The sequence below is a fragment of the Cyrtonyx montezumae genome, unplaced genomic scaffold (genome assembly GCF_038088225.1).
Source record: "Cyrtonyx montezumae isolate F1298 unplaced genomic scaffold, pur_monq_1.0 scaffold_7, whole genome shotgun sequence".
Classification (NCBI taxonomy): Eukaryota; Metazoa; Chordata; class Aves; order Galliformes; family Odontophoridae; genus Cyrtonyx; species Cyrtonyx montezumae.
In genome coordinates, this window is record NW_027072078.1 from 19,499,507 (window position 1) to 19,526,508 (window position 27,002).

At 34.8% G+C, this 27,002-nt stretch overlaps 1 protein-coding gene across 1 annotated transcript in view; it reads left to right on the forward strand.

The window, feature by feature from the left end:
* Positions 1 to 27,002, forward strand: part of GRB14 (growth factor receptor bound protein 14) — a 61,870-nt gene that overhangs the window by 33,752 nt on the left and 1,116 nt on the right. The window contains exons 3-13 of the mRNA XM_065750446.1: positions 2,014 to 2,170; positions 7,805 to 7,926; positions 9,829 to 9,903; positions 16,658 to 16,795; positions 17,766 to 17,876; positions 18,088 to 18,183; positions 18,694 to 18,774; positions 20,964 to 21,080; positions 21,181 to 21,238; positions 21,327 to 21,414; positions 24,362 to 24,455. Of these exons, the coding sequence (XP_065606518.1) occupies positions 2,014 to 2,170; positions 7,805 to 7,926; positions 9,829 to 9,903; positions 16,658 to 16,795; positions 17,766 to 17,876; positions 18,088 to 18,183; positions 18,694 to 18,774; positions 20,964 to 21,080; positions 21,181 to 21,238; positions 21,327 to 21,414; positions 24,362 to 24,455 (1,137 nt within the window). The remainder of the gene's footprint in view (positions 1 to 2,013; positions 2,171 to 7,804; positions 7,927 to 9,828; positions 9,904 to 16,657; positions 16,796 to 17,765; positions 17,877 to 18,087; positions 18,184 to 18,693; positions 18,775 to 20,963; positions 21,081 to 21,180; positions 21,239 to 21,326; positions 21,415 to 24,361; positions 24,456 to 27,002) is intronic.

Consider the following 27,002-nt stretch of genomic DNA (forward strand, 5'->3'; position numbering starts at 1 on the left):
CCTGTATGTGCTCTTGCTGTAAAACAAGCCCAGCACCTAACTTGATAAGTACCTGGAGAGAACCGTAGCTGCTGGTACACACTGGCAGTTTCCACAGCCAGTGTACTAATGGGTTTCTCATCCTGACATAAGTGAAATCATGTGGAAAATATCTAGAACACCACTTAATCTTATTTCCCCTTCCATAGCCTCACTCCTTTCTGGCACTTTAGACTGTAAATTTCTTTAGATCCATCCTGACACGGATTTATTGGAGAGACTAAGGAAGCTGTCCCTGTCCTGTAGTACTTCCCAGAGAAGCACATGCTTTAGTCTAGGAGGCTTGTTGTTGTTGTGTATGAATTGTTGTGTATGAATTAAGACCATACTGCCAGAAGAATGTTGTTATCAGACCAACTTCTTTAGTGGTAGGAATGCTGCCAAAGTTTGCAAAACTTATTAAACCAGCCATAGCCATCAGCCATAGCAGTTTTGCCAGTATTGATCTTTAATTTAATACTGATGTAGTCCTTATTATTGATCCTTAATTTAATATTGATGTGGCAAGGATGGCAAGGATGACTGAACCTCGTGTGGAAATCCTGAGCTGTTAGCTAATTGTTAGCTGAAATATTAAAGAGAAACGTTATGGATTTCATGCTGATTTGCTGCACTGTGCCAAAGTTTGAACAGAACTGTTATATATGTAATTACATAGTGAAAAGTGATTTTTTGGAGAGGAGTAAGGTGAGAGTGTAAGTAAGTGTGTTTTAATATGTAAGTGATTTTCAAAGGGAGTCCAATTTCTTGCTCAGATGTTAGGACAGCACGGGTGAACAGGCCTGTTTTTTATTTATTTATTTATTTTCAAAGTAATTTTTGGTGGGATATTTTTGTCATTAGTTGGAGGAAATAAAGTGCCAGGAAATACTGTTATAATTCATAGCTGATTTTTCTACGCATAAAACAGATAAGTAGTTGCAGTAACAAATTAGGACAAGAGTTTGTGGCTGAGTGTTCCTTTGATACTTGAAATGAGCATTAGTTTATTAAGGTAGAAATAGAATCCTGACCTACAATGATGTGCACATTTATCTTTAAAGAACGAACTTACGACTTAACAATAGGTTTTCAAAGGTTTTTAGGTTTTCTGAGTGTATTTCAGGTAGGATGTGGAATATTTCAATAGATACGCATTCCAGAATAAGGTGAATAAACTGCTTAATCTGATTCACTGATTCAGTTTCCTTCAGAGAAACAAAACAAAACTAACAGTATCTAAATTGACATGCCTTCTTTCCAGCAGTTGGAATGCAGTAAGATTTCCTCATCCTTTTCTTTTGAGACTAAGCATAAGCAGGTTTAACCAAAGATTGACCTCTTAAGGAACTTAGTGGACAATCAGCTCTTCAGGACTATAAAATGTGTACCTATGTTAAATTCTTACTGAAATTTAAAAGTCAAAATGACATAGATAGGTCATGAAAGTTTGTATTGTCTCCTTCCCTCTTCCCCCAACAAATAATAGAATAAAGAAACTTCTACTGAGATTTAAAAAAACCCAAAAAAACATAAATGTCTACTTTGCACAATGTGTTTTATGTGTACATCTTTCAGAACATTTTGTTTTCTTGGTATCTATGTGATGTTTGTTTTCCATGTTGATGTTTTTGGTTTTATTCTTGTGTATATGTGCAATCAAAATGAAAAAATAAAAACTCATATTTCCAGTTCTTGTTAGTGACAACTTGAAGTTCTGTGGCATCTCCTATTTCTATTGTCTACAGAACTGTGAGCATCTTGAATCATACTGCTGTTCTCTTAACTAGCTCTGAATTTCTGAAGTTCTGCAATTGTTGAGTCCTTCAGTTTCATTGCTTATCCTCCGTGGTTTCTTCTTTAGCTTACGTAAGATTATGCTATTTATTTATCAAACCATTACAACTCTTTTAAAGTGGATGGACTAACCTACTCTGTAAATTCTAAACCAAAGATCAAATTTATGGATATTTCAGCTTTTTTTATTTACTGCAGGTAATTAAAGTGTACAGCGAAGATGACAGTAGCAAAGCTTTGGAAATCCCAAGTGATATAACAGCCAGGGATGTATGTCAGCTGTTGATACTGAAGAACCACTATATTGATGACCACAACTGGACACTGTTTGAAGAAATTACTCATTTAGGCTTAGGTAAGACATTCTTCTGTACAACAATATGTCAGTAAATAAAGTTGTTGTATTTTTAAATTTTTATTACATAGAGGTGTAATTGTAATAAGCTTGAAGAAAAAAATACATGAAAGAGTGTGTGTGAATTTGATCTTAAGGAGGGAATGTTGTTTCTATTTCCCTTACTTTTTGATAGCATTTCAATAAGGTGAATTTTATCACACTGCTTCATCTGCTTCTGTAAGAGAGATTTAGAAGACACTGACCATTAAGGTTCTCTCTGCAAATTCTTCCTGCACTTCCTTGCTTTTCTTTCTCAGTTCTTTCCATTTCACTGGTATTTCCTGCTTATCTCTAGCAAGAGGAAGGATATTTTTATTACAAATAAAATATTTGTTATTCCCAGCATGTCTGAGTGAAATCTCTGACATCAAGGACAGAAAATGGTTACACTGTGTTATCCTTTTTGGACAGTAGAACTCAAGTCTTCACAAACAACATCAGAGTAGGTTAACTGTTTTTTCAATGTGGCCAGTTTGGCTAGATTTACTGTGACTCAGGGAGAGTCCAGGGAAAAAAACAACACAAACCACTCTTCTAAACTTACAGCTGTGGATGAGAGAACTGTGCTTAATTGATTTTATGCTAAATATTCTAAGTTGCTAGAAACAACACTTTGAATTCCTTCCATACCACTAATGCTTTCCTAGTGAGGAAAACAAAAAACAACCCACCTCTATGTATATTGTACAGACATACAGGTTAAAGGTCTACTACGTGGTTTCAGATTATGACTATGATTTTGAATTCTGGTTTCTGTTCCTTTTCATAATATACAGCATTATGTTGCAGTATAAAACACATCAAGGCAAGTTAAATACAGAGAGAAAGGCAAGTTTGCAAAGCTGTGAAAAATATAGAACACAGAAAAGCCTGTGCTCAGCAAAAGATGAGTTCAGAAGCCTGCTACAGAATGTATTATTAAATTGACAGCTATATTTCCTTTCACAGTACAACTTCTTGGGTTTCTGTTGTGTTTGGTTTTTGATTGGAAATTACATCAGACAAATCTAGCAAGACTAATGCCATAAGAATGCCTATTTTAAATTTTCTATCACTCAAGCGTTTTTGTATTAGTTTTAAGTTCTGCCACTGTGCTGGAGTTACCAAAGCTTCTTTTGCAACCTCATAGGCAGACTCAGCTAATGCTAGTGCAAAGTGTGGTTTGGGAAAGAAGTCTACGGGGGGGCCTTTCTGCACTTGAAGATATGTAGAAAACTCCTTGGATGCCTTAGTTCTCCAAAGAGATTTCCTTGTTACCTAGTAACTGCAGTACTGTCTATTCAAAATAAAAATACACAAATAAACATTAAAATATGTTTAAAACCTATTATTAAACTCTCTCACTGCGTATATATCAAACTGAATCTGCATGAATCTGAACTCCTGCATTTATGTAAAATAAACTTGATTGTGAATCTTGAATTGTATTATGTTTAACAGTCATATTTTAAAGGTGAACTACAGAAGCTGAAAGTGTTTTTTGCCCTTTTCTGTTCCTTTATCCTATGAAGACAGCCACAAACGTTTTTCTTTTTTTTTTTTCCTTGCTTTGTAACATTTCAAAGATATTTATAACCTTTTGCACTGAATGTATCAGTTGTGAGATGCTTCCAGCTCAGAGTAAGGTCAGAGTTAAATCTGAGTCGAGACTGTAAATGACTGCTACAGAAGAGGAAGTATAAAAATGACTTTAGACAACACTACGATATGAACAGTAGAAGTGTTTTCTGTAATTTATAACGTGACTGCTGTTTAACTAGTGTTGTAACTATTGAAGAATTCATTTCTGACAAAGTATGCCAGAGTAATAGTGGTATTGTTTCTCCTGGATTGTTTATTTGGAGAATGTTTTCTGTCAAATAGTAAGTTTGCTTTAGTCTGAAGGATTTACTAAGAGATTTCAACATCAAATCATTAGTGAAGTTGTTTTTCCCATGATTGTCAAGCTCTTGTGATAAGCTGGCATGCAGGTGTGCAGACCTGCATTCACCAGGCAGCCCAGAATGAAAAAAATGAAGTAATTTTATTTCCTTGTTGGTGAGAATGGAAATTCAACACTACTAGCCAAGGAGAGGAACAACTTGAGATACCTGTGTTTCTTTTTATAGTACTGAATAATAACAGAATTCTTTTCATGACACTGATTTTTGTTTGAAAGGTTTTACACGTTGATTTCCATTAAGCATTTTCTCAAGCAGCAGATAAATAGTGTGAACAAATATTCATCAAATGGTGGTTTAGTTTTGAGCTGTCTGCTATTTATTATTCTGTGATATGTTTTATCCTTGGAATTGTGGACAGTCTTTTTCTGCTCCCAAGTTAAATGTGTGTGTTTGGGCTTGGAAAGTAGAAATACTGTGAGCGAGAGTGTCGGTGTAAATTCCAGTATGACAGAGATTAAGAATTAATTCATCGATTAGCAAACATTTTCTTTAACATCTAACGGCTGTCTGAATGCTGAATTAGATATGATTGCGTGAATCTCAGTGAGCTGAGCACAGCGTTCTGCTTTTAATCAAGGCAGACATTAATTACATAACGGCGCCGCTCTGCGCTGCCGGGCCCCTCTTGGCCGCCAGGTGGCGCCCGCGCTACGCGCACCGCCGCTCCGGGGTCGGCGGCAGCCGGGGCTGGTGGCTCGGTGCCTGCGGAGCGGCCGTTACTGTAGCGGGGAGCTCGGCGACATGGCATGCAGTGCAGCCGGTTGCATTCAAAGGTGCTGCATCCCTCCACCTCGCCTAGGACTGCTGGAGGCAACTGGGGCGAGCCTTGGACGACCCATGTCGTGCCTAGGGGCTCCGAATCCCACCTCCGCTGCCATTCCCTATGCGGGACGGGCTGTGAATGAGGAAAGTTCCATTTACTTAGATGTTTTCTTCTGCAAATAGAATATTCCTTACCCTAATAAGAATCCCCTGCCCAGGCACCTAACCATCTTTCACTTCTGCACTCTCATTCACATTCCCTGGCTGCATTCACGTGGGCAGCTTGTGGAGAGGATTTTCGTTCTCCCGAATGGGAAATTGCACAAAGCATTATCTATGCAATAGTATGGGTAAACAGCTTTTCCGGCTTTATTTTGCTCCTCTCACCATCTCCTCCCTCAAGCTGGGTAGCTAGAGAGGAGACACTTGAAATTTCTTTTTTGAGCACTTCAATATTGAATCTTCTTTCACGTGCTTTATTTACTTTACACAATTGGGAAGAATCTTTGTTTAGGACTGTAGCAGGTGGTTGTCATGTTACAGACAGAGAAACGAAGAGATAGCAGAGAGACGAGGAGCACTCAGCTGTGAGAGAAAAAAGTGTTCTAACTGAACTGAAGTGCAGCTTCCTCATGGCAACATTTTTTAATTTATTAATAATTTGATTGTGGGACTGTTTTGGGGTATAATTACCCAGCATTTCACTTGCTTCAACAAAATGAGTTGAGTAGGTTGTAAAAAGTTCTATAATGTTACATCTTAAAAATAAAGAAACATCAGCATCCTTGCCCATCCACTGGGGTAACGCAGAATGTCTTATTTTTGTACCAAGAAGTAAGGAAATGGTATTTTCTTAAATGTCACAGTGCCAAGCATTCAAGAGTTTTAAATGTCATCTTAGACGAGAGCTTTCTCTCAAAAGGAAAAAAATGTTCTTTTTATGTAAGGTCTTCAATTCTTTAGTGTCTCTCCCCCTTGCAATTGAAGAATGTGTTTTGGAGTAGAACAGCCTGTCCAAACTTTTAAAATACTCAGTTTTATTTCAGTATTTTTGTGAGAAATTTTTTGTTTTCTGAATTGCTGCTTGATTTTTTATTTGCTTCGTTTCATCTTTTCACAAAATGCATTTTTTTTGTATAGCATCTTTGAACTTCATCTTTATGGTCTTAATCATCCACTGAATTTAACTCACTCTTAACTTTTCCCTACTTCATATGTAGATCATTTGAGTACCTTGTCTTCTGCTAGTAATGAGATTGATACTTTTGTATTGGAGTAAAATTTACCTTTATGATCATACTGTTTCTAAATTTGCTAGCTGGAAACCTCCTGAAGAAGCTTATAAATTTGCAGGCTACAGCAACCTGCTACTTACCAGCCTTCACAGTGTGGAAGCATGGAGTAGTGACTGATGAAGGAGGGGGCAAGAGAAGATAGTAAAAGGATGCTGTAGTTTATAGAGGCATTATTATTATTATTATTATTATTATTATTAAATTTTATTTCAAATTTGAGGTTTGATTATTTTATTTTTAGAAGGTTATGAATGCTATACTTTATGAAAGTCAAACTCTTTGTTTAGCAAAGACCACTTGCGAAAGCTTTACCTTTAATATTATGTTAATTTTATGTTATGCCAAATTAAGTTTACAAACAAAGAAGCAAAGAAAAACCAAACACTACTTTACCTGTAACACTATCTTTTCTGCAACACTATTTGAACTGTTTCAAGAAACAGACAGAACACCAGAGTTCACTTAGAGTATGTCATAAATCTCTTATGATAATAAAATGAAGTCTGGGAAATGTGATCAGAAATTTGCCTAAGCTGCATGATTTTTATAATATGTTTTAATTACCTTTTCCCTTTAAAAGTATGATCAGAACTGGAAATCAAAAATCCACAACTGGCAGGGAGAGTTATGTTTTGTTCTTAAACCTACACTGTGAGTAGTCACATCGCATTACTTAGAGTATGCAACCCTTAAACTTGCACAGCACATCTATAGGAAGATTCTTATATTGTGTCTTCCCTTAAATACATGATACTGCATTACAATTGAAAAATTCCATCAAGAATATGTGCTGCAGGAGCAGTCTAAAATAGTGAGGATACTGGTTCTGACCTCTAGTGCTGTAGTGCAAACAACTGAATTGTCTGTTCTTCCATTTCCCTCTACCTACTGCTAACCCAAACTGCACATTTTAGTACTCACTTAGTAGACTTTAGATTTCTGTTTTGTTTTCCTTTTAGTTTTTTATGGCTTTTATCGTTTGTTTCTTGAATGCTAGTGCTACAGCTGCTGAAGTTCTCAGTATTTTTGCAAAAGCATATGTTGCAAAAGCATGCTGAAATGCCCTGTGCACATTTGCAATTTTAGAAAGAACATCACAGGGTCCAGTGAAGAAGGCATCTTTTCCATGTTGTGGATAGTTCACAATTTATTAATGCTGCATTGAGCGTCAGAAAGGCATTCCTGATGTCCTGAGCAGAGTGGACAGAGATGAGTTGTTGAGGTGATCTGTTTCCTGCTGCCCTGTGCAGCATGCAGCAGAAGCTGCCTGGATTCTGTTGTGTGAAACACATGGATTGGTTAGCATAATGGTATTGACCTGATTTAAAAGAGCAACCAACCAATACAAACAAACAAGAAAAACAGCTACAACATGAACTGCCTTAGACATTGAAGCTGGGCCCAGTTCAGTGAGAGTGAAATAATAACTTGGTGTAATATGGACCTAATTAGTGGACTGCGTTCAGATTTCTTGATCAATATTTTGCAACATACATTATTTTAATTATCTGACCTCTATGTTTTCATGTTTTGCTATTATGATCTTAGGTGCAGATTATGTGCTGGATTTTTATTTTTATTTTCTTTTACAGAAAGAGCTATAGAAGACCATGAATTAGTGATGGAAGTCCAGTCAAGCTGGGGGATGGAAGAGGAAAACAGATTTAATTTTAGAAAAAATTATGTCAAATATGAATTTTTTAAAAATCCTGTGGTAAGTCATAATATATGTGAAGTGGTCTACTTGCTGTTGCTGCAGAATAGCTTTTTCTGTTACACACAGGTAGACTGTAAAGCTGTTAGTGTAACATGAATCTAAAGTAGTAATTGCTAAAAGAATGTTTTTGGTTTTTTTTTGCTAAAAGAGCAAAAGAATATATTGCAGTGTATGTAGCTGTTGGCCAGTAACTTTATTGCAATTGTAAAATAACAGTAATATTAATTTTTGGAGGAGGTGAGAAGTGAGAGACATGGAATACGCACAAAAGACCTATGACAAAATCAGAAGTTTTTTGAGTGAAGTTTCCATCATGTGACAACAAAATACAAAATATAAAATGAAGCAGTACAAGGAGGGACATCTCTAGAAAAGATTATTTTATTGTTAAAGTGAAAATTGAATGTTATGGCCCAGCACCGCCCAATGGCAGCATTTCTGAGCTGCAGCTAAATGGCAACTGACACAAAAGGCCACGAGCAGCCATAACCTATTAGGAGTAAGTGAAAGTGAAGTGAAAGTTAGTGTTTGTTAGGAATGGAAAAGGAGCAGAAACAACTTGTAACTCAAACATGTGGCAAAGGTTAACACTGCTGATTCATTCCTTGCTTGATGGCAAAGGCCATGGAAGCAGTACTGGCGTGGAAGGAGAAACCACCTGATTACTTGCATGCACAATGTATTTGGACCACTCCTAATGCTGTCTCTTACATGACCAGCTTGTTTCAGATATCAAAGGGAGAAGTAGAAATAATACATAAGGAAATAAGGGAAACTAAAAGGTGGAAAGTGAAAGGGAACTTAGATTATCTAACTGAAAAGGTAAATATTGAGACAGCAAAATATAGAAGAGATTTGAAGGTATTTTCTTGTTCCATGCATGTTTCTCTGGATAAATCATGTACCATGTTGAACGGATATCACTGTACTAGTAAAGAATTCTAAGCTTGAGTTGATTTACAGTTAGAGAAGCTTTCAAAAAGTAAATATATGTGCATTGGTTAACCAGTGAACAGAGCCTGCTGTGGAGCATGGCAACCATGCAGCTGTGAATACCTCCAGCCGCAGCGCCTCATCAAAGCCTTTACTATTTCTGCTGAGTTGTTCTTCTGAGTAATGTGTACCATGTGTAGCAAGAATGCTTTGTTAGAAATGAGTTAACATGTATTAACCCTAACAGTAGTTCAATTTTATTAAAAATGAAAATCAGTGGACATTGGGTGGTCAAGGGAGTGTTAGCTTTACCTCCCAAGCCTTGAGAAAACTCTAATAGTAATGATCAGACTCTTCAAGTTCATACCTGCATGGTTATTTTGAACACAGCACCTGTAGGTCTGTGCCATAGATCACCATTGGTACTTCCACTGAATTAGCACTTTCTTAAACGTGGACTTTTTAACCACTCCATATTTGTGTAGTTGCATTTCAGTATTGATTCTTATTCATCTAATTCCAAGTTGACGATTCAAAACAAAAAACATGAAATTACTTGTTCTTTCTTAATAGGAGTTATTATAAAATATTTTACTGAGATTCTAGTGTAATTAAAATACTAGAAAATGTATTTTCTAGCATGTTGTTGTATATCATCCCTACTTCATAGCATGTTGAAGCCCCTGGCAAGTCTTACACGTCAACAGCAATAGAAATCACTACTAGAAAAGCATTAAGGGCCAGGTACCACAATATGACTTGCAGTGTTGCACGAAACCATCTTGCTTTTTCTCAAATTTCAAGATTTTTCAGCAAATAATATCAAATTTCAAGATTTTTCAGCAAATAATATGTAGACTGTCACAAATTTAGGAAGGATACTAAGGTAAGCTTCACATCCAAAAGAGATACAAAGTTTAATATTTATATTTTACAAAGCTTTGATACAGACTTTTATCATTGCAGAGCTTTTTTCCAGATCATATGATATCTTTTTCAAGTGAGACCAATGCAGCTGTAAAACACTCTGGCATATTACAGGTATGTAAACTTTAAAGGAGGTGAACCAGTACAGTTTGGAATTCACAGCTGTCTATATTGAGTGAGCATAGCTCTTAGTCACTCTAAGATCTACGGATAGTTTTTGTGTAACTCTAAACATGGTTAATGACTTTTTTCCTTATGAAATGTGAAGTGTCCCTTCTAGACAGTTATTATATGACTGTGCTTGGAAATTGGCATATTCTTTCAGAATTGAATATCACAAAAATGTCTAAAATGCAGTTAAAAAACGGTATTGGGTTTTTCAGGTAAAACACTTTCCTTGAAAGATTGTAGTGCTGAAATAATTATCACATACAACAGCACAACAGTGGAACAGTGAGGAGTTGGTAATGTGATACAGATAGATATAAAAAAGAGTTAAATGGTTGAACTTAATGAGTAGAAAATTTAGACTGACTAGTATGATTTGTTAGCTTGAAGGCTACTGTAACCTTACAAAAAAAAATGGTAGGTCACTCAGTGTTAGTCATCTTTTAAGCGGACACAAGATTTTAATTTACAGCAGGAATAATTTCACAGAATGACCATATCAGGGATCATCATCTTACTTCTCAAAGAGGGGAAAAATGAGTAATAAAGGTGGAAACATACACATCACTCTTGTTTGCTTGTCACTAGGAAATTTAATTAATAGAAGAACTTTCACTGGTCTTAAGACAACAACACTGTGTGTGTGAGTTTTGGGGATAAAGAATGATTGGAAAAGCAACATAAGAAGAGATATTTTAAGGTAGAACTAAAAGTAATATGGAAATAAAAATATATTTTTGTGCATTGATATAATACATTCTACCAGTAAATGAAGAACATTGAAGAACTAAATTTCAAGGCATTCATCCGTACTAAAAAGTTATGTCCTTATATATATATATTGCCTAATATATATATATATGCTATAATCCTCATATATATATATATGTATATGTTTATATATATATATATAAAATATTTTATATTTGTATATGTATTAAAAAAGGGGATGCTAGCAAATAGGTAACCCCCAAATGTAGTTTTAAAAGTTCCACATAAAATGTAATTGCTGCGTACTGTGTTATATAAATCATTTTTATGAAATCAAATTAAAATTTTATAACATCAAAACTTGCTGCATGTCTAATAAAAATTGGTTCAGTTTTCCTGATTACAGAGCAGATTAAGTTTTCCTGATTACATAGTTTAAGTACTTTAATACAAGCGTTTAGTTTAGTCATTGAATCTTGTCCCCTTTATTGTTAAAATTTTGTTTTGTTTTGTTTTTTTCATGTGAACAATCTGATATTTGAGTATTTTAAGATTAAACTGTTTGCCATTGATACCCTTGCACAAAGCATCTTTCAGCCCTGAGAACTGAACATATGTGATATGTGGAAAATGTGCAAGGCTTGTGGAGCAGATTGATAATCATTCTATATGTGTGTGTGTGTGTGTGTGTGTGTATATATATATATATATATACACATACACTTATATCCAATTTTGTTAAGCTTGAAAAATTTGTTGTGATCCCTCAACTACTACTATTTTATGTTGTATTGTCAGTTTAATTGTATTTGGGCTAACAAAACTTAGTAGACATAAATACCCACTCAGATTTTGTAGCTGCCATGCTTGTTTCAGCAGCTCTTCAGTTGATAGTTTACAATGGGTTGCTATTTTCTTGGAAACTTTCACTAAGACAAGTTAATGGGCTTGCATTATTATTTGTGATGTGCTTGGTCAGGTATCAAGAGAGACATTAATCTTAACAAATCAATGCTTACAAATGATTAAAAAATCACTTCTGAAACTTTTACAGCTTTTTGTGGATTGACCTGTAAGCAAGTAAAATGTTTTTTCAAATATGATTTTCTTGACTTTCATTGAGAGCAAAAGAGAAAGTATATTTGTCTCATAACTTTAGATGGGAACATCTGAATGGCCTTAAAAAAATCAAAATGTATACCTGCCTCTTCTCTATTTAGCAAGTGCTAAATTAAATCACTAGTTCTGAAATATACCAAATGTCTATGTGAAAGAGGACAGGAAATTATTCCCTTAAAAAAAAAAGATATATATGATTGTGACCATTCTTTATGCACGTCTAGTTGTAGTCAGTTTGAGTCATTTGGAATTCACATTAAGATATTTTTGCAAGTTGGATACCTTAAAAAATATTCAGTGCAGTATGTTGATTTTAATCAGTCCTCACTGACAATGAAATATTCTACTGAATATTCTATTGTTTTTATATATTGAGTTTTTTTGTTTCGTTTGAGTACTAGTAACTCTCATAGGTGGGTGACAGATTCATTCACTTGGTTAATTAGATGTGAAACTTGTTGCTTGTATTTTCAGATAGGCCTTGTGACTTGTTTAAAATGTGCTCTTATTTGGTGCGCATTGATACATGCATTAGATCCTTTCATATTCTTAGTCAAGACAGCATTCCCAATGAATAGACAGCAAAACATAGTGTTGACAAGACTGAGCCTGTCATAGATGAAATCCTAACCTCACTGAAGTAAATGAATTTCTCCTAAGATTAGTTTATAGGACCAAAATTTTTTTTATCTTTAACTTTTATCATTTTTTTTCACTATCCAGAATGTCAATCACACTTAAATGCAGTGATGACACATCTTCATTAGGAATGGTTGAAATCAGATGGGCATTTATGCTTTTTTTTTTTTTTTTTACTTTAAGAATAGACCTATCCCTTTTTCCTTGTTTACTGAATAGATATGATTATTATTTGAATTCTGTAGGTAGACTTGAAGCTCAGAGTTCAAGACTCATATTGATCAATTTGGTTACTTCTTTATAATAGCTTTTTGTGTATAATGTGAGTATGTTAGAGAATTATTGTAGATAACACCTGTCCAAACCATCTTCCATAGCAATGAATAAAAACCCTCCATATAGGGTAGAATATATTAGTGGAAGTAGCATATATTTTTCCTGAACAAATGCAAAACGTGAACATTACATATGGAAAAATTAAGTTAAAGACAGAATAGAATTAGAAAATCAAATGCTCAGAATTTTGGGGAAGTTAGAATTACCAATACATTCTTCCCCTTTTGCCCTTTCCTCTTATTCCCTTCTCTATTTCCATCTCATTCTCCATATTCTTAGTTTTTTCCACTCTTTGTATTCATGGATTTAAGATTCAAGCATTCTTTTTTAAGCCCTTTGCCACAGCGAGTCCCTCTTTTCCTGATCATTTTTATCTGACTCTGGTACAGTTTTCAGACTGGAATATCTCTGCCATGAATTTCAGTCTTTTATCAGTTTCCAGACGTACTCTAACCTGCCTGTTCTCTTTCTCCATCTTCCACACTGGGTTTAGTTGGCCTTTCTTCCAGTCTGAGCCCCTCAGAATAACTGAAGTCTGAAGGAGAAAATAATGCACATCGGTATCAGTTCCTTTCTTGGTGACCCTCAAATTTATTAGGATGTTCTGAGGAAAATCCTGTGCCTTCCTAGCAGCCTTGGACTAGATCATGGACAGCAGTCATTGCATTTTTTTGAAGAAATCAGTTATCAAATTGAAACATGATTCACAGAGTTTTAGGAGAATAACAGCTTCTCTAACTCAAAATTGTGTTTATCTGCTTGAGAAGCACTGATCTCAGCAAATACTCTTCCTCCAGTTCAGCCATTCTTCCACTGAAAGAGTTGAAGGCATTATTAATGTCTTCAGTGTCTGAAAGCAGGCAAATAAGTTGTGTAGTTGAGAATGCAGCTTTCAATCTTTATACCTTTCAAGTGACATCTAGCATTTTTTTTTGCATTTTTTTGCTTTTTTATTCATTTAAGGCAGTGGAGTGTTTTTCCTGTTGCATTGGTTTTTGTTCTATTTTTTGTTTTCTTTTTATTTCTCTTTATTTTGTTTTGTTTGTTGGTTTAAAGTTTGTTGGTCTTAGAGCAAATCAAATAACAATCCAGTCCTTGGTGCTGTCATATATTAGAATCTGAAAGACATGGTGACATTTGACACACCCCACATATCACGCTATATATTTCGCTGCATGAGAGTCAGGGCACAAACTTCTTTCAGCATATTGTTAACCAGTAATTCTTGCCTGCAACATGACATCACGTAACTCTTCCCACTTCTTTTACCTATATGAAAGATTTTCCATATTTTTGGCCTATTTTGATTTTCTTTTTTCTGCATAAACTGCAATCCTTTTCCCCCATATTCTTGCATGTACTTCCATTAAAGAAATCAGAAGACTTTGCTTTCTACTGTATTTAATTTTAAGTATTTATTAAATATATTCAGTTCTCACTCTGTAATATATTTTCTGCTCATTTCTTGTTACGGTTAATGGCATTTTCTCTCACATTCCTCAACTGTCATAGAAAGAAAGATGGATATAGAATTGCCTTTTTTCCTAGCAATATTGCTACTTTTGATAGCACTGATAGCACGGGTACAGAAGTGACTGGTGAAACTGAGGTTTGTACTATTTCTGCACTTTGGCCTGCTACGTATGAAAGTGTTTTTCCTGATTGTGCTTCTTGTTGGAAGCTCTTATGATAGGAGCTGTGGGGAAGATGCTCATGCAGATTGAGAGAAAGCACTTTTTTTCTCTTCTCTTCTCTTCTCTTCTCTTCTCTTCTCTTCTCTTCTCTTCTCTTCTCTTCTCTTCTCTTCTCTTCTCTTCTCTTCTCTTCTCTTCTCTTCTCTTCTCTTCTCTTCTCTTCTCTTCTCTTCTCTTCTCTTCTCTTCTCTTCTCTTCTCTTCTCTTCTCTTCTCTTCTCTTCTCTTCTCTTCTCTTCTCTTCTCTTCTCTTCTCTTCTCTTCTCTTCTCTTCTCTTCTCTTCTCTTCTCTTCTCTTCTCTTCTCTTCTCTTCTCTTCTCTTCTCTTCTCTTCTCTTCTCTTCTCTTCTCTTTCTTCAACCTAAAGAGATGCTCTTTTGGTTTTATATAGATTGACCATGTTAGAATATCCTAAATTTGCAGTTTGAATTTTGTTATGGAGTTGAAGGCTGTACTGAGGAAGTATTTTATCTTCACCATCAGTGAAGCTGCTAATACGTGGCAAATGGGAAAATTAACAGGTTGGAACACTGAACAAGGGCCTACTTCTCAGTGTGGATTAAATAGCTTAAACTGTATTTGTACATGGCTATATGACAGCAGCACATGAAGATGGATGTACCTAGTTTCGTAATTTACTATTCATGTGAATAGCAGTGAAACTCTCATAATGCATTCTTAGTTGTGGGCTAGATATTCTGGGTTCTCTTCTGTCGAATGAAACCTGCCCACATTACTGCATTCATAAAATCTCAATTTAATCAGTTTGAGATGGTCTACATGTTTTACTGACATGCATCTGACTGCAAGGTAGGAAAACAACAGAAGTAGCCTTGTTTGTTTGGGTTGGACACCATTATTTAGTGGTAAAAACTTGATGTACTTCTGAAATCACATTAACTTCATCATTTTACTGCAGCTTGGTACCAACCAGTATTTTGCCTGGGTGTCTGTTGCTTCATGTCATCAGCTCAGATTTTCTAAAAGTGGCAGCAGAAAGGAGGAGAACACAGCAATGAAAGCTGCAGATATCAGCAGGAAAGCCCCTTGTTCCTTGTAGCCTAGGTATTATTTATGTTATTACAGGCCAGTGTAGGACAAAGTTCCCTGAAGAGAGTAGTAATAACGTGAATTCCTTTGTGGAAATAGAAAAGTTCTAGTTTAGTATGTTTAGGTAAGAGTCGTAATTTTGGTTAGTTTTACTGAAGGAAGAGGAACAGAAATGAATATGTTAAATGGAATTAGAATACAGTTAACACTATTGACAAATTTTGTAGGTGCTTTTGAAGACTGAATAAAACCGTATGCTTGATCTTCACAAGATGATAGCTGTATTGCATTTTGACAGTGTCTGGCTGAAATGCCTAGACAGAAGTCAATGAATGTCTTGAGCAGAGACAGTACATGAATTAGCTCCTCTCAGTGCCCTAGTTAACTTCTGTCTATCCATATCATTCTGCCTTTCCAAGGATTTGTCATGGTACAAACCAGTGGTTCTATAGGCAAAAGGGCTGATCCCTCTGAGACTTTAAACCCCTCCTTTCTTGCTCTTGATGCAGCTTTTTTTTCAGCCAAAAACTCTCCATCACATGACCTTGAATGCAGGCAGTAAATACCTGGTGTGTGGCCCAGCCTCCTGCTCTTGGTACAACTAAAACACCCACTTTAGCACCATGTAAGCCCCTGAGACCTTTGTTTCCTTCTCTTTTGAAGATGGTAGTATCTTCCAGCCGTGTATGGAATTGTGATATAGATATTTTTTATGGTGAATTCATTTTCATTCAGATCAGTTCCCTTTTCTGGTTTGTAACAGGAAGTGGAGGGTGAGGAGTGATGTCATGTTTTTCTTTCCCTTGGTAGCACTGATGTGTGGTTTTATAAAAATAGGATCTGAAGTATGGAATCAGAACTTCTTACACTGGTTTTGTTGCTGAAGTCAACATATTGCATAACTAATGTTCTCATTTCAAACTTATGTTCCATATAAATTTGCAACATGCCTTGTGTACCTTGGAGTTATGTAATAGTCTGTATGCCTTAAATGAGAGATACTCTTAATGAGGTTAGACGTAGTAACTGAATTACTGTGGTGTAATAGTGGCTTCAGTGGTATATTCCTCTTAGTCTTGTCTGAGTATGTTAATGAAATAGAAAGATGACTTCAGATAAAAAGAGAAATGCATGTCTGATATTTTCTTTCAGATGTTCCTAAGCTCCAGCACTTATCCTGAGATTCATGGTTATTTACATGCAAAAGAGCAGGGAAAAAAATCATGGAAAAAGTTGTACTTTGTTTTGAGAAGATCTGGCCTTTATTTTTCCACTAAGGGTACATCCAAGGTAAGGAAAGAAAAAAATAAAAAGAGGAAAGATCTATGAAGTTAAAGCACATGCATTACTTATTTGTAATTTAGTGTGGTATTAATTCAAATTTAACTTTTAACTTAATGCGATTAAAAGGGAAAACATTCTGTATTTTATCTATTATAATTGGAAAGAGAGATTGAGATACAGAATTGGAAAAGCTTCGTACCAGGAAAACATAGGTTCTTCTTTATATTAACTTCACTTTGTTCTGGTAACATTTTTCCAGTGAATAGAGCATCTTTTCATAATAGTTAAAATTCTGGACTGTAAGTAGATGCTCTGAAAGATGAGCACAGTACTTCAATGTATAAACTGAACAAAAACCTATGCATAAAAGGATTTTAAGGGACTATTTTTAGAGTTCTCAAATTTTTGTCACTGTTCAGTTTTTCATTTGCTAGTTCAAATTTTTGATGGCAGGAATTTAGCCTGATGATATTAAACAGGATACATTGATGATGAGACACCTTTAATGTAGACCATTTAAAACACGTGCTTTTCACCATTCTGTTTTCTGTGTTATCCACAGGAGGGTATTAATTGAGCTACTGAACAGTAATTGTTACAGTGTGCTGTTTTTCAATTTCTGAAAGTATATTTTATTTCAATGCTTGAAATGAATACCACTCTCAAAATTTCTGACTTCTACTCTTACTGTGACTTGAATCTAGTAGATGTATTCCAAGAAATCTAATGCCTTTTACAATTTGTGTTTTCTCTCTCTCTGAAAGAATAAACTTTGAGTAGTTTGAGGTGTTCGTTCTCTGCAGCAGGAAGTTAATTTTGAGTTGCCTCTTTCTAGGTTCATGAGGCAGTGTCACAGTTAAAACTGAGATATAAGACCTCATTTTGGAACAAGATAACTGCTGTACTAATCTGAGTTTCTTATCTGGAGAGGTTAGCTAAAAATAATCTAATTGTATTACGTTTCTCTTCTTTATAGGAGCCAAGACATCTGCAGTTTTTCTGTGAATTCAGCAATAGTGATATATACATGTCTTTGACAGGCAAAAAGATTTCTGGAGCGCCAACAAGCTATGGATTCTGCTTTAAGGTACAAGCTTATCATTCTGATATATATTAAAGCAAGCCACAGTTGGTTTTTTTTGTTTTTTTTTTTTGTAAGCTTAAGTTTCTTTAAGGCTTTGAAAACAATGTTCAGCTGTCTATTATAAAATAGGAGAATTAGTGGCTTTTATTTCAACAGGTATTATCTTCGAGATATGCATTAATGCTAAAAAAAAAAATGTGCTGTGGCCTTCTAGCCTAACAAATCAGGAGGAACCAGAGACCTGAAACAGCTCTGTGCAGATGATGAACAAAGTAGGACCTGTTGGATGACAGCGATAAGGTTGTTTAAGGTAACTTTTCTGTGTGGAGTGAAATTCTTACTTAAGTTTACTTTGTGAAATTTTGATATTGTGAAGTAGAGAAATAATGTAATTATGAGTTCCCATGCAATATCATAGCAGTACAATTAAAGCTGAACTTTCATCTCGGTAGGCCAAATGACTGGAATCAGTGAGGGATGGGATGATATCACATGTACTTATATGTAACCTGGCTGAATTTAGTGGCACTGTTGAAAAAAAAAAGTTTCAAGAATACACAAGATATTTTAAAAATGTGTTTGTGGAAAAAATATGCATAGGTCAGTTGGTGTATAAACTGAGCAGAATTACATGTAGAATGTACATTTAGAAAAACTGAAGCAAAAACAACATTGTGTTTTTTATTATCTTAACAGCATTTGTCTCTATTTTATAATGATAAACAATAACAGAATCATAGCATTGCCTTTTACATCTGGAAGAAAGTTTACTCAGCTTAGGTTAACAGTTTAAAATAACGATATTATTTTCTGTTTTTAGTATGGGATGCAGCTGTATCAGAATTACATGCAACCATATCAAGGGAGAAGGGGCTGCAGCCCTTTGAGTCTAACACCTATGGTATGTCTCACAGTAGCTCCATGAGTAAATGCATTGTTTCTGTAATTGTGCTATTTTAAACTGGTGTTACACTACTGACCTGATCCTGCAATTTTTAAATGTGCTTTGGATGTGTGAAATCTTTAGGGACATCAGGGTAGATGAGAGAGCTAATTAATTTATTTACTTATTTAATACAAGTAGGGCAGTTCAGACCAGTTAGCATACTTTTCCCTTTTGTCAAATAGTCAGTGTTTGGGGAGTTTATTGGTTTATTGTCACTGTCAGAGAGGATTTTTTAAATAGTTACAGAACTGTAAATGCATTAAAAAAGAATAAAGTGTTCAAGGTTACACATTCTGTAAATGATTAATAAGAAAGCTTTAACAAATCCTTCTCAGTATACAGTAATGCTTCCATCTTACTTTTTATTTTTTCCCCAAATGGTTAATTATTTAAATTGAATTTAATCTGATGTAATCATGCCTGGAGCTCAGAGGAACACCATAATTTGGCAAAACTGGATTTTGGAGGAGCAGCAGTCTGTAGACTGATGATCTGTCTGTCTCGCCAGCCAGATAATTGGGGATCGGATTGTCCTTTCAGTATCTTATCTTACTTTATCCCAGTTCTTTGAGTCATTTCATTTCTTGGTGTTTTTATTTATTTATTTATTTTTGTGTGGTGTACAGCACTTTATGCTTTTTATTGTTTAAATTGTGTAAAAATTACTTGTTGCCAGGGCCCATTATTATGATTTTGTGTGTGTGTTTTTTTTTAAAGCTTTTAATGTAGTTTTGCTGTTAAAGCAACTAAGATGTATATTTGCTTTTATTTGGATTCACTAAAGTACTGTCTTCTGATATTGCTAATAACCATGGCTTCAAAATCACACTTAATGTACAGACAGTATTTATACTGTCTGTTGCAAGAAGCTAATGATAGCCAGCTGCTACTTTCATAATGGGTCTGGGAGCTATTATTGATTCTGTCTCCTCTTGCACAGCCATGTGCACTATATAGCTCATGTAGATCCTATTGCCACATATGTAACAGGTACTAAGCATGGCACAAGCTTTATACTTGCCTATAATTTGTGAATTCAACAGAAAATTTGATAAATTTATTAGCTTGTTCACCTCAAGAATTAGGTGAACAAGCTAATAAACATGTTTCATAGAGAAAATATTTCAAGTTTCGCATTCCTGCTAATTTATAGCCATGCCAGCAGCAAGAAGTTCCCTCCTATCTCCAAGAGTCAAACACTCTCTTATTTTGCCCTATTGTTTTACTTTTGCTGAGTTCCTTACATGTTACAGTTACTCAGGCAGACCTTAGACTACAGAACTGTAGAATTACTACCTTCTGTTTCTATTTACATTTGTACAGGAACAAAACTGATTTTCTTTGGTTTTGGACAGAAATCTGGGCCTCCTATGTTCTAGATGTTACTTCAGTTTATCGAATACAAGAATGTTCTTTTTATTATTTGTCATACCAGTGCCAGCCAATATAATGAGACATTGCAATCGGTATCAAATAAGTTTTTTATAAACCTGAGTTTCTGAGTAGTGTTTTGGTGAGCTTTAAGACTTGAAATGCTTTTTATTCTGTTGTTACAAACTTGATATTCACTGGGAGAGGAAAAAGTGAAAACCAAGCATTTTTTTAAATAATAGGTTGCATAAATGTTGAATCTGTTTGTTCTGTGACGGTTAAGAATTTAAAGGAAAGTATTAAAATAGAACTTCATCTCCACAGAAGTTTCCAGAGTTTAAGTGTTAAACTTTGAGGGAATTTTTTCTTATAGTAAATGCATAAATTTGTGCCATACTTATAGCAAAATATGTCAAATCTTTGCTTACTTGATGATTGTGAATAGGAATTTCATATTTTATCTTTTTTTATTGGGCAACTTAATAATAGTTGCCCTACACGTGCAAGTTGAATTTATGTTAAAAGTGTGTATTCATCATCTATCACAGTACTGCAAAGATTTGTCCTGCCAAACTGAAATTTCATTTTGTAGCAGCATACAGCAGTGTACCTCAGGTATAATGAGTTTGGCTGAGGTAGAAAATACTCAAGGTATTTGAAACTGCTTATAAAATATAGTGCTTATACAAAAGCTCTCTTAAAATGTGGATCTTTAATTAAAATAATAATAATAAAATAGGGAAACAAATTGAATCTATTTTTCTTTGTTGCAGAGAAGTATTTCAGAAAATTCTTTAGTTGCAATGGATTTCTCAGGACACAGAAGCAGAATTATAGAAAATCCAACAGAAGCCCTTTCAGTTGCTGTTGAAGAAGGATTAGCCTGGCGGGTATAAATGTTTTTGTTTATCAAATAGTGTTTCCTGATTATAATTTATTTATTTATTTTTACAAAAAAGTATTGAAATCATTTTTAATTCTCTCACACAGAGAAGAGGGTGTCTACGACTCAACTCACATGGTAGTCCTATTGCCATGTCTAACATGGGTATGTGTGAGTTATTTCATTACCGAAAAATGCAGTAGTTGTTTCTGTAAAGGCAACGTATATTTTAAAAATATCTTTATTTCTACAGCTATTCACAGATCTCAGTCATGGTTTCATCATAAAATCTCTAGAGATGAAGCTCAGAGACTTATTTTACAGCATGGACTTGTAGATGGGTAAGCTAATTCTTTAAATAACTCTTCCGAGACATATTTCTAGCCAACAATTTTACTTTTTATTGTAGGGGGTAGATGGAGGAAGAAAGATTTTGCACTTACCTAATAGAAATAAAAATTCTTTTATATAGGGCTATCTGGGGATCAGTTGGTTTCTATTTTATGTCTTTTGAAAGCATTAAAGTGGTGATCTAACACTTCATTTCTGTCACTGACAGATTACTTGTGTTCTCTCAGAGCCAAGCATCTGAGCTGTGTATTTGCACAATATTCTCTGTGACCTATCAACTTTGGCACTGGTGTATTTTGTATCTCTTATTAGTGATGAAAGAATGAAGGAAACTCAGAAAGCTGCCTAACCTTATTCCAAAATCAACTATGCAGGGATAGCCACTGAAAAAAAGTATGCCTTTTATTGTAAAATGAGTAAAAATCCTGCTATTCCTTAATGATAAACAATAAATGTTAGGATTAGGCTAATCACTTCTGTTTTTCTCTCATTTAAACATTCTTTGAGAGAAAAATAACGGAGTATGTATTTCATTATCAAATCCTGACATTTTTTGCTTCTGCATTTTTATTCGTACTCCTGTATTAACTGTAAAATTGGGCCTGATGCATTCAGTGAGGTATTCTATGAAACATTCTTAGAGCTATTCAGAGATAAGCACTGTGATTTTGGTGACGATGATATAATCCTGAGTGGTCTGTTTAGAACTGATTATAACATAGTGGTATGAGCAACCATAAACTGGCATACATACTCATGAAATACAGTGAAGACATAAATACGTTACAGCATGTGCTGGAGAAAAAGTATTCAAGCTGAACATTTCAAGGTGCTTAAAAAGTAAAACTAATTCCAAGCAGAGATCTTCTATGTATATGACATACACCATACTTACTTACAAATACACTTTATGTAGCTAATAGAAGGTGAAAGGACTATTGTAGTAAGGTATACAGATTTCAGTAGCTGAAATAAATAAATGACAGTTACAGACCAGAAAAGACTTATTCCTTCATAGCACACCTTAATTCTTTTGGATCTAACTGTTCAGATGTGGAGGAAATGTTCTTAAAAGCATTTACATAGCAGCATTGCAGATTTTGAACTTTACCCCTTTACATTTGAAGACTTTTCAGTGATGAGTAGTTGACAGGATCACAAGCTGATCGCCACTGAATGTGAATTGTGCAAGGATGTGCAAGTGAATGGGATAAGAGCATTTCCAGAAGTCCATGGCAAAATGCAATTGGTCATTCAGAAAATTCCTTGTATGTTTTTGTGAATGTTTTTGTCATCTACCACATCTAAAAAGCTCCCCTTCCAAACAACATTTCTAAGATTATGTGAACTTACAGCCCTTCCTTCATCATAAAGTGATCTTTTAAAAGGTTCTTCAACTGCAGTAGGTTAGTTTTGATAGGGTTAGGAAAGAGTAAAGTGCTTTTTGTATGAAGGGGAATAAATGTTGCTCATCTTTCCTATTCCAAAAAGCAAAATGAGATAAAAAATATTAATCCACCTGCAATTTCTTTCATGCGGTATGTGCTTACTCCATGTATTGTTTAATGTGGTACTTGGGTATAGAGAACTCATGTTGGATATTTGGAAAATGGCACATGCTTATAATTTTTTTTCTGAATTAAAAAAAAAAAAGCCATTTCTTAGTGAAAAACATGTACAAGATTTAAATTTATGCAAGGGATCTTGCTGCATTGCCAAAAAAGAAAAAAGCAAAAAAAAAAAAAAAGCAAACCAAAAAACAAGTAATCGATGTCCAGGAAAGGGGTGAAAAGCCACTAGGTGGTGAGAGAGAGCTTATTAGGAGAGCCTGAGTGTATTGAGAAATATTCATTCTTACCTGACTGTTGTGTGGCAGGTTGGCAATTATCCCTTTTTTGTAACTGAATTAGTATCAGAGTTCTGAATTGGTCTGAATGAGGCTTTTGACAGAAATGTTAATGATTATGAGCTCAGAATTTCTTTAATTTCAGATAATTTCTTAGTTTTGTTGTAAAACAAAATTCATAGTTGGAATTAAAGTACTGAGTAGTATTACTCAGTAATTTGGATACATGCTGTTATCCTGTGTTCAAGTTCACTGAAAGTCTTTGCTGTTCTTTTTTCCCTTGAAATCCTTTCTTTTCAAATAGTTGTTGTGCTCTCATTTCTGATATATGGTTGGGCAAAAGCAGGTGGCTAGTGCTCACTTGTTTGATATCTGCAAATCTACATTACCTGTTTCTTTGGCCTCCTAAAAAAGGAGAATGGTTGCCAGTGATTGTCCCTCCATTTCTCTTCTTTGATACATTTGTTTGCTATACCCACTCCAGACTTGCATACTACAAACAGTTCAAACTCTTCACTACAAAGCTGTGAGCAAGGTATTTCCCTCTGCCCTCCCAACTGTTCTTCTCTGCTGATAGTCTGAACACTATGGTCCAATTAAATTAATATTCATCCTTAATCTGCACCAGATTACTCGACAAGGTTATGACAAAACTATGTGTACAATCTGTCTGGAATCGAATAGCTAGTTGCAGTGACACTGTTGACCACTGAGAGTGTTGTGTTTCCAACAGCTGTGCTAAAGTAGACAGTAGCTCTCTGGGAATTGGGAAACTTTGTACAAACTTTGAGGGTGTTTTTTCTGTTTGAAGAGATGCACTGTAATTCTATGCAATGTAAAAACAAATGCCTACAGTGTCATTCATTCTGAGAATGTATATTTTTCAGGTAATACTCAACGTGAAGAAGAATTTAAGAAAAAGTATGTTCAATGACACGTTTTCAGAGGAAAACTGAATAGCATAGTTTTTGTAATTAAGATTGTCTGCTTCTTACAATGCTTACTGTTTCAAATCTACAACAGTTTTAAGTGGATATTTACAAAAGCTTTTCAGAGTAATCTTAATCTGAAAACTTTTCAATCTTTTTTAGGGTATTCTTGGTACGTGATAGCCAAAGTAATCCCAAAACATTTGTACTGTCACTGAGTCATGGATTAAAAATAAAGCATTTTCAAATTGTACCAGTAAGTAAACTTTTCAGTTTCCATTTACAATTGTAAACCAATGGAAATAAAATAATTGTGGTACTTTTTTTTTGTTTGTTTTCCATTTTGCTGCTGTAGAGGAGATATTGAGTATACTAACCATAACAACTGTATCACCTGAATAAAAAATATTCTAGACTTGAAAATTTATGACTTTTGAAGTTAATTTTTTTAATAAATATTGACTATTATTATGTAATCCTAAATTTTTGTTTACCTAAAATATCTTGGTAAAAGGCACAAATCTATTTGAACTGTAATAGAAGCAACTGTTATTGCATGAAGACTGTAATTTAATAATGATCATAATGGCTTTTCTTTTTAGTCATTTTAGGTGGATGCCTTTGACCTGTGTATGTGTAGTGATGCCTCATCTGTCTAAATATTTGGTTATTACTGAACTTTTTTTAGTCCCCTCTTTTCATGATTCATGTTACTGGGGTATAATCATGTTCATGTATTCTTAAGGAGGACAATTTTAACAAAAATTTTTGTTTACTTACTCCAATTACTTATAGGTAACCTGAAATTTCTTCAATTAAAGTCATATTTACATCAGTTTTCAGCGATGATATCCAGTTCTGTCAGAATGGCCAGTCTTCCCCATCCTTTCCACTTCATCCAGAGGAGGTTTATGCAGGGGTTTTCTTTCTTTTTCTTTTCAGACTGCTTCTGTTGGGATGAGAAACCTTTTAACATTATCTATTTTAGCCGCAGATGCTTGACATAATTGAGAATACCTGCAGCTTTTTCTTCTGTCTTGGCAAGAACCTTTTTCCAAACTTAATAATATTCTAGCTTCTATATTTCCTCCTGCTGAACTTCCTAGGAGATTCTGCTTTTTCTCAGTGGAAATCAGTGTGGTGTTTTTTTTTTTTTTTTTCTTCCTCCTGATCTGGTGGTCAAATAGGGCCATTCACAAAATTTCTGTATGCCTTACCTAGGGATTACACCTGGTATCTACCCCCAGGGGAAAAAAAAATCCTGTAAAATAAGACTGAAGCATTATTTGAAAGAGAAAATGAAGGAATCAATGTCAGGTAAAATGTAGTTGATTGGAACTTTTGTTGTGTTAATTACAAACAATGCAATAATCCTTCCTCCAAAGGTGATGTCTATATCCTGGTTTCTTTGTGAGCATCAGCATATGCTCAGTGATCAGAATCCTAGGTTTAAGGTCTCTGTGTTTCTATTGACTATGATTGCTTCTAGTATTTACTTTAGGATAACTGCTGTGTGGCTTAGAAACCCTTCTGAACTCTGTACAAATACGGTATGATTCTTCTTCATTGAGATGTTATTTAACGCTTAAAATCAAGTTACCGCTTTTTCTTATCAGGAAATATATTCTTTTCTCTAAGAGCAGATGTGGCAGGGAGCTACCACAGAGCAGCAGTCTCTAAATGTATTTTTTTTCTTACATTTTACCTTACTTAAGGTTAAAAATATCCTGGATATAATGTACATCCTGCCAGTTCAACTTTTCCCTACATTAATGCCTGCATCATATTAACATTAGTGCAGGTGGGTGGCAGGAAATTCAGTGTAAAAAGTTCAAAAGAAAAATTTTGGGTCAACATTTTGGATGCAGGACTGTGAAAATTAGAGTGCTTGATATCTTCAATGTATTCTTCAGTCTTAGTACTCTGATAGAAACTTATTTCAGTTTAGTCTAACCTGTAATGAGCTATTCTATAGTCCATGTGGAGGACGATTTACATCTGTCTTTAGGAGTGTTCTTTTCTAATAAATACCATCTCACTGCAGCCTTCCTAATTTGAAGAAAACATTAGGTTCCTGAGCAATATAAATTCAGAATGAGCTTATTTTTGAAAAAATGCTGATTGCTTTCTTCAGAGATTTAGTAATGTCTGTAATTAACTTCAGAGTTTGGGTTTATTTCGGAATAGGGAAAAAAGACTAAAAATGGTGTCCTGGTCAACAGACATCTGAAATGTCTACTCTTCCTTGTCTTCATTGTGCTGGCAGAAAAATTCCATGCATAAGAGAAGTTCAGTGCATGATAATCCATTTTATGGTTTTGGCTGGAACACAGAAATTTATATATGCACACTGATCATTCCTTAACTAGCAGTGTTTGTACTAAATTGATCTAAGTCTGAGAATAAAGAATTTGCAAACTACTTCCAGACTTGGTAGAAGGTGGTAGAATAACCATGAATCATAAAACAGCTCAACAGCTGCTTCAGATGAGAAATCTTAATTACAGGGGAGAGATAATTGCATTTTCTCCCATTGTACTCAAGTAGGATAGTTGCTTCTTCCTGTAGTACAATAAATATTGCTCTGCACTAGCCGTAGTTCAGAAAGCTCTGTTCATTACTCTCTCAATCTTGAGAAATATTTTTTCCCCTTTTTTTTTCATCATTTTTTACTCTGTTCCTTATTTACCTTAATGCTAATTAAACCCTGTTACACTGAAGCTTCTTGATATTAGATGTATCAACTTATGAGGAAACACTCAGAAAATATATTTTCAACAGTGCGATGCAAAGTTTGCAAGAG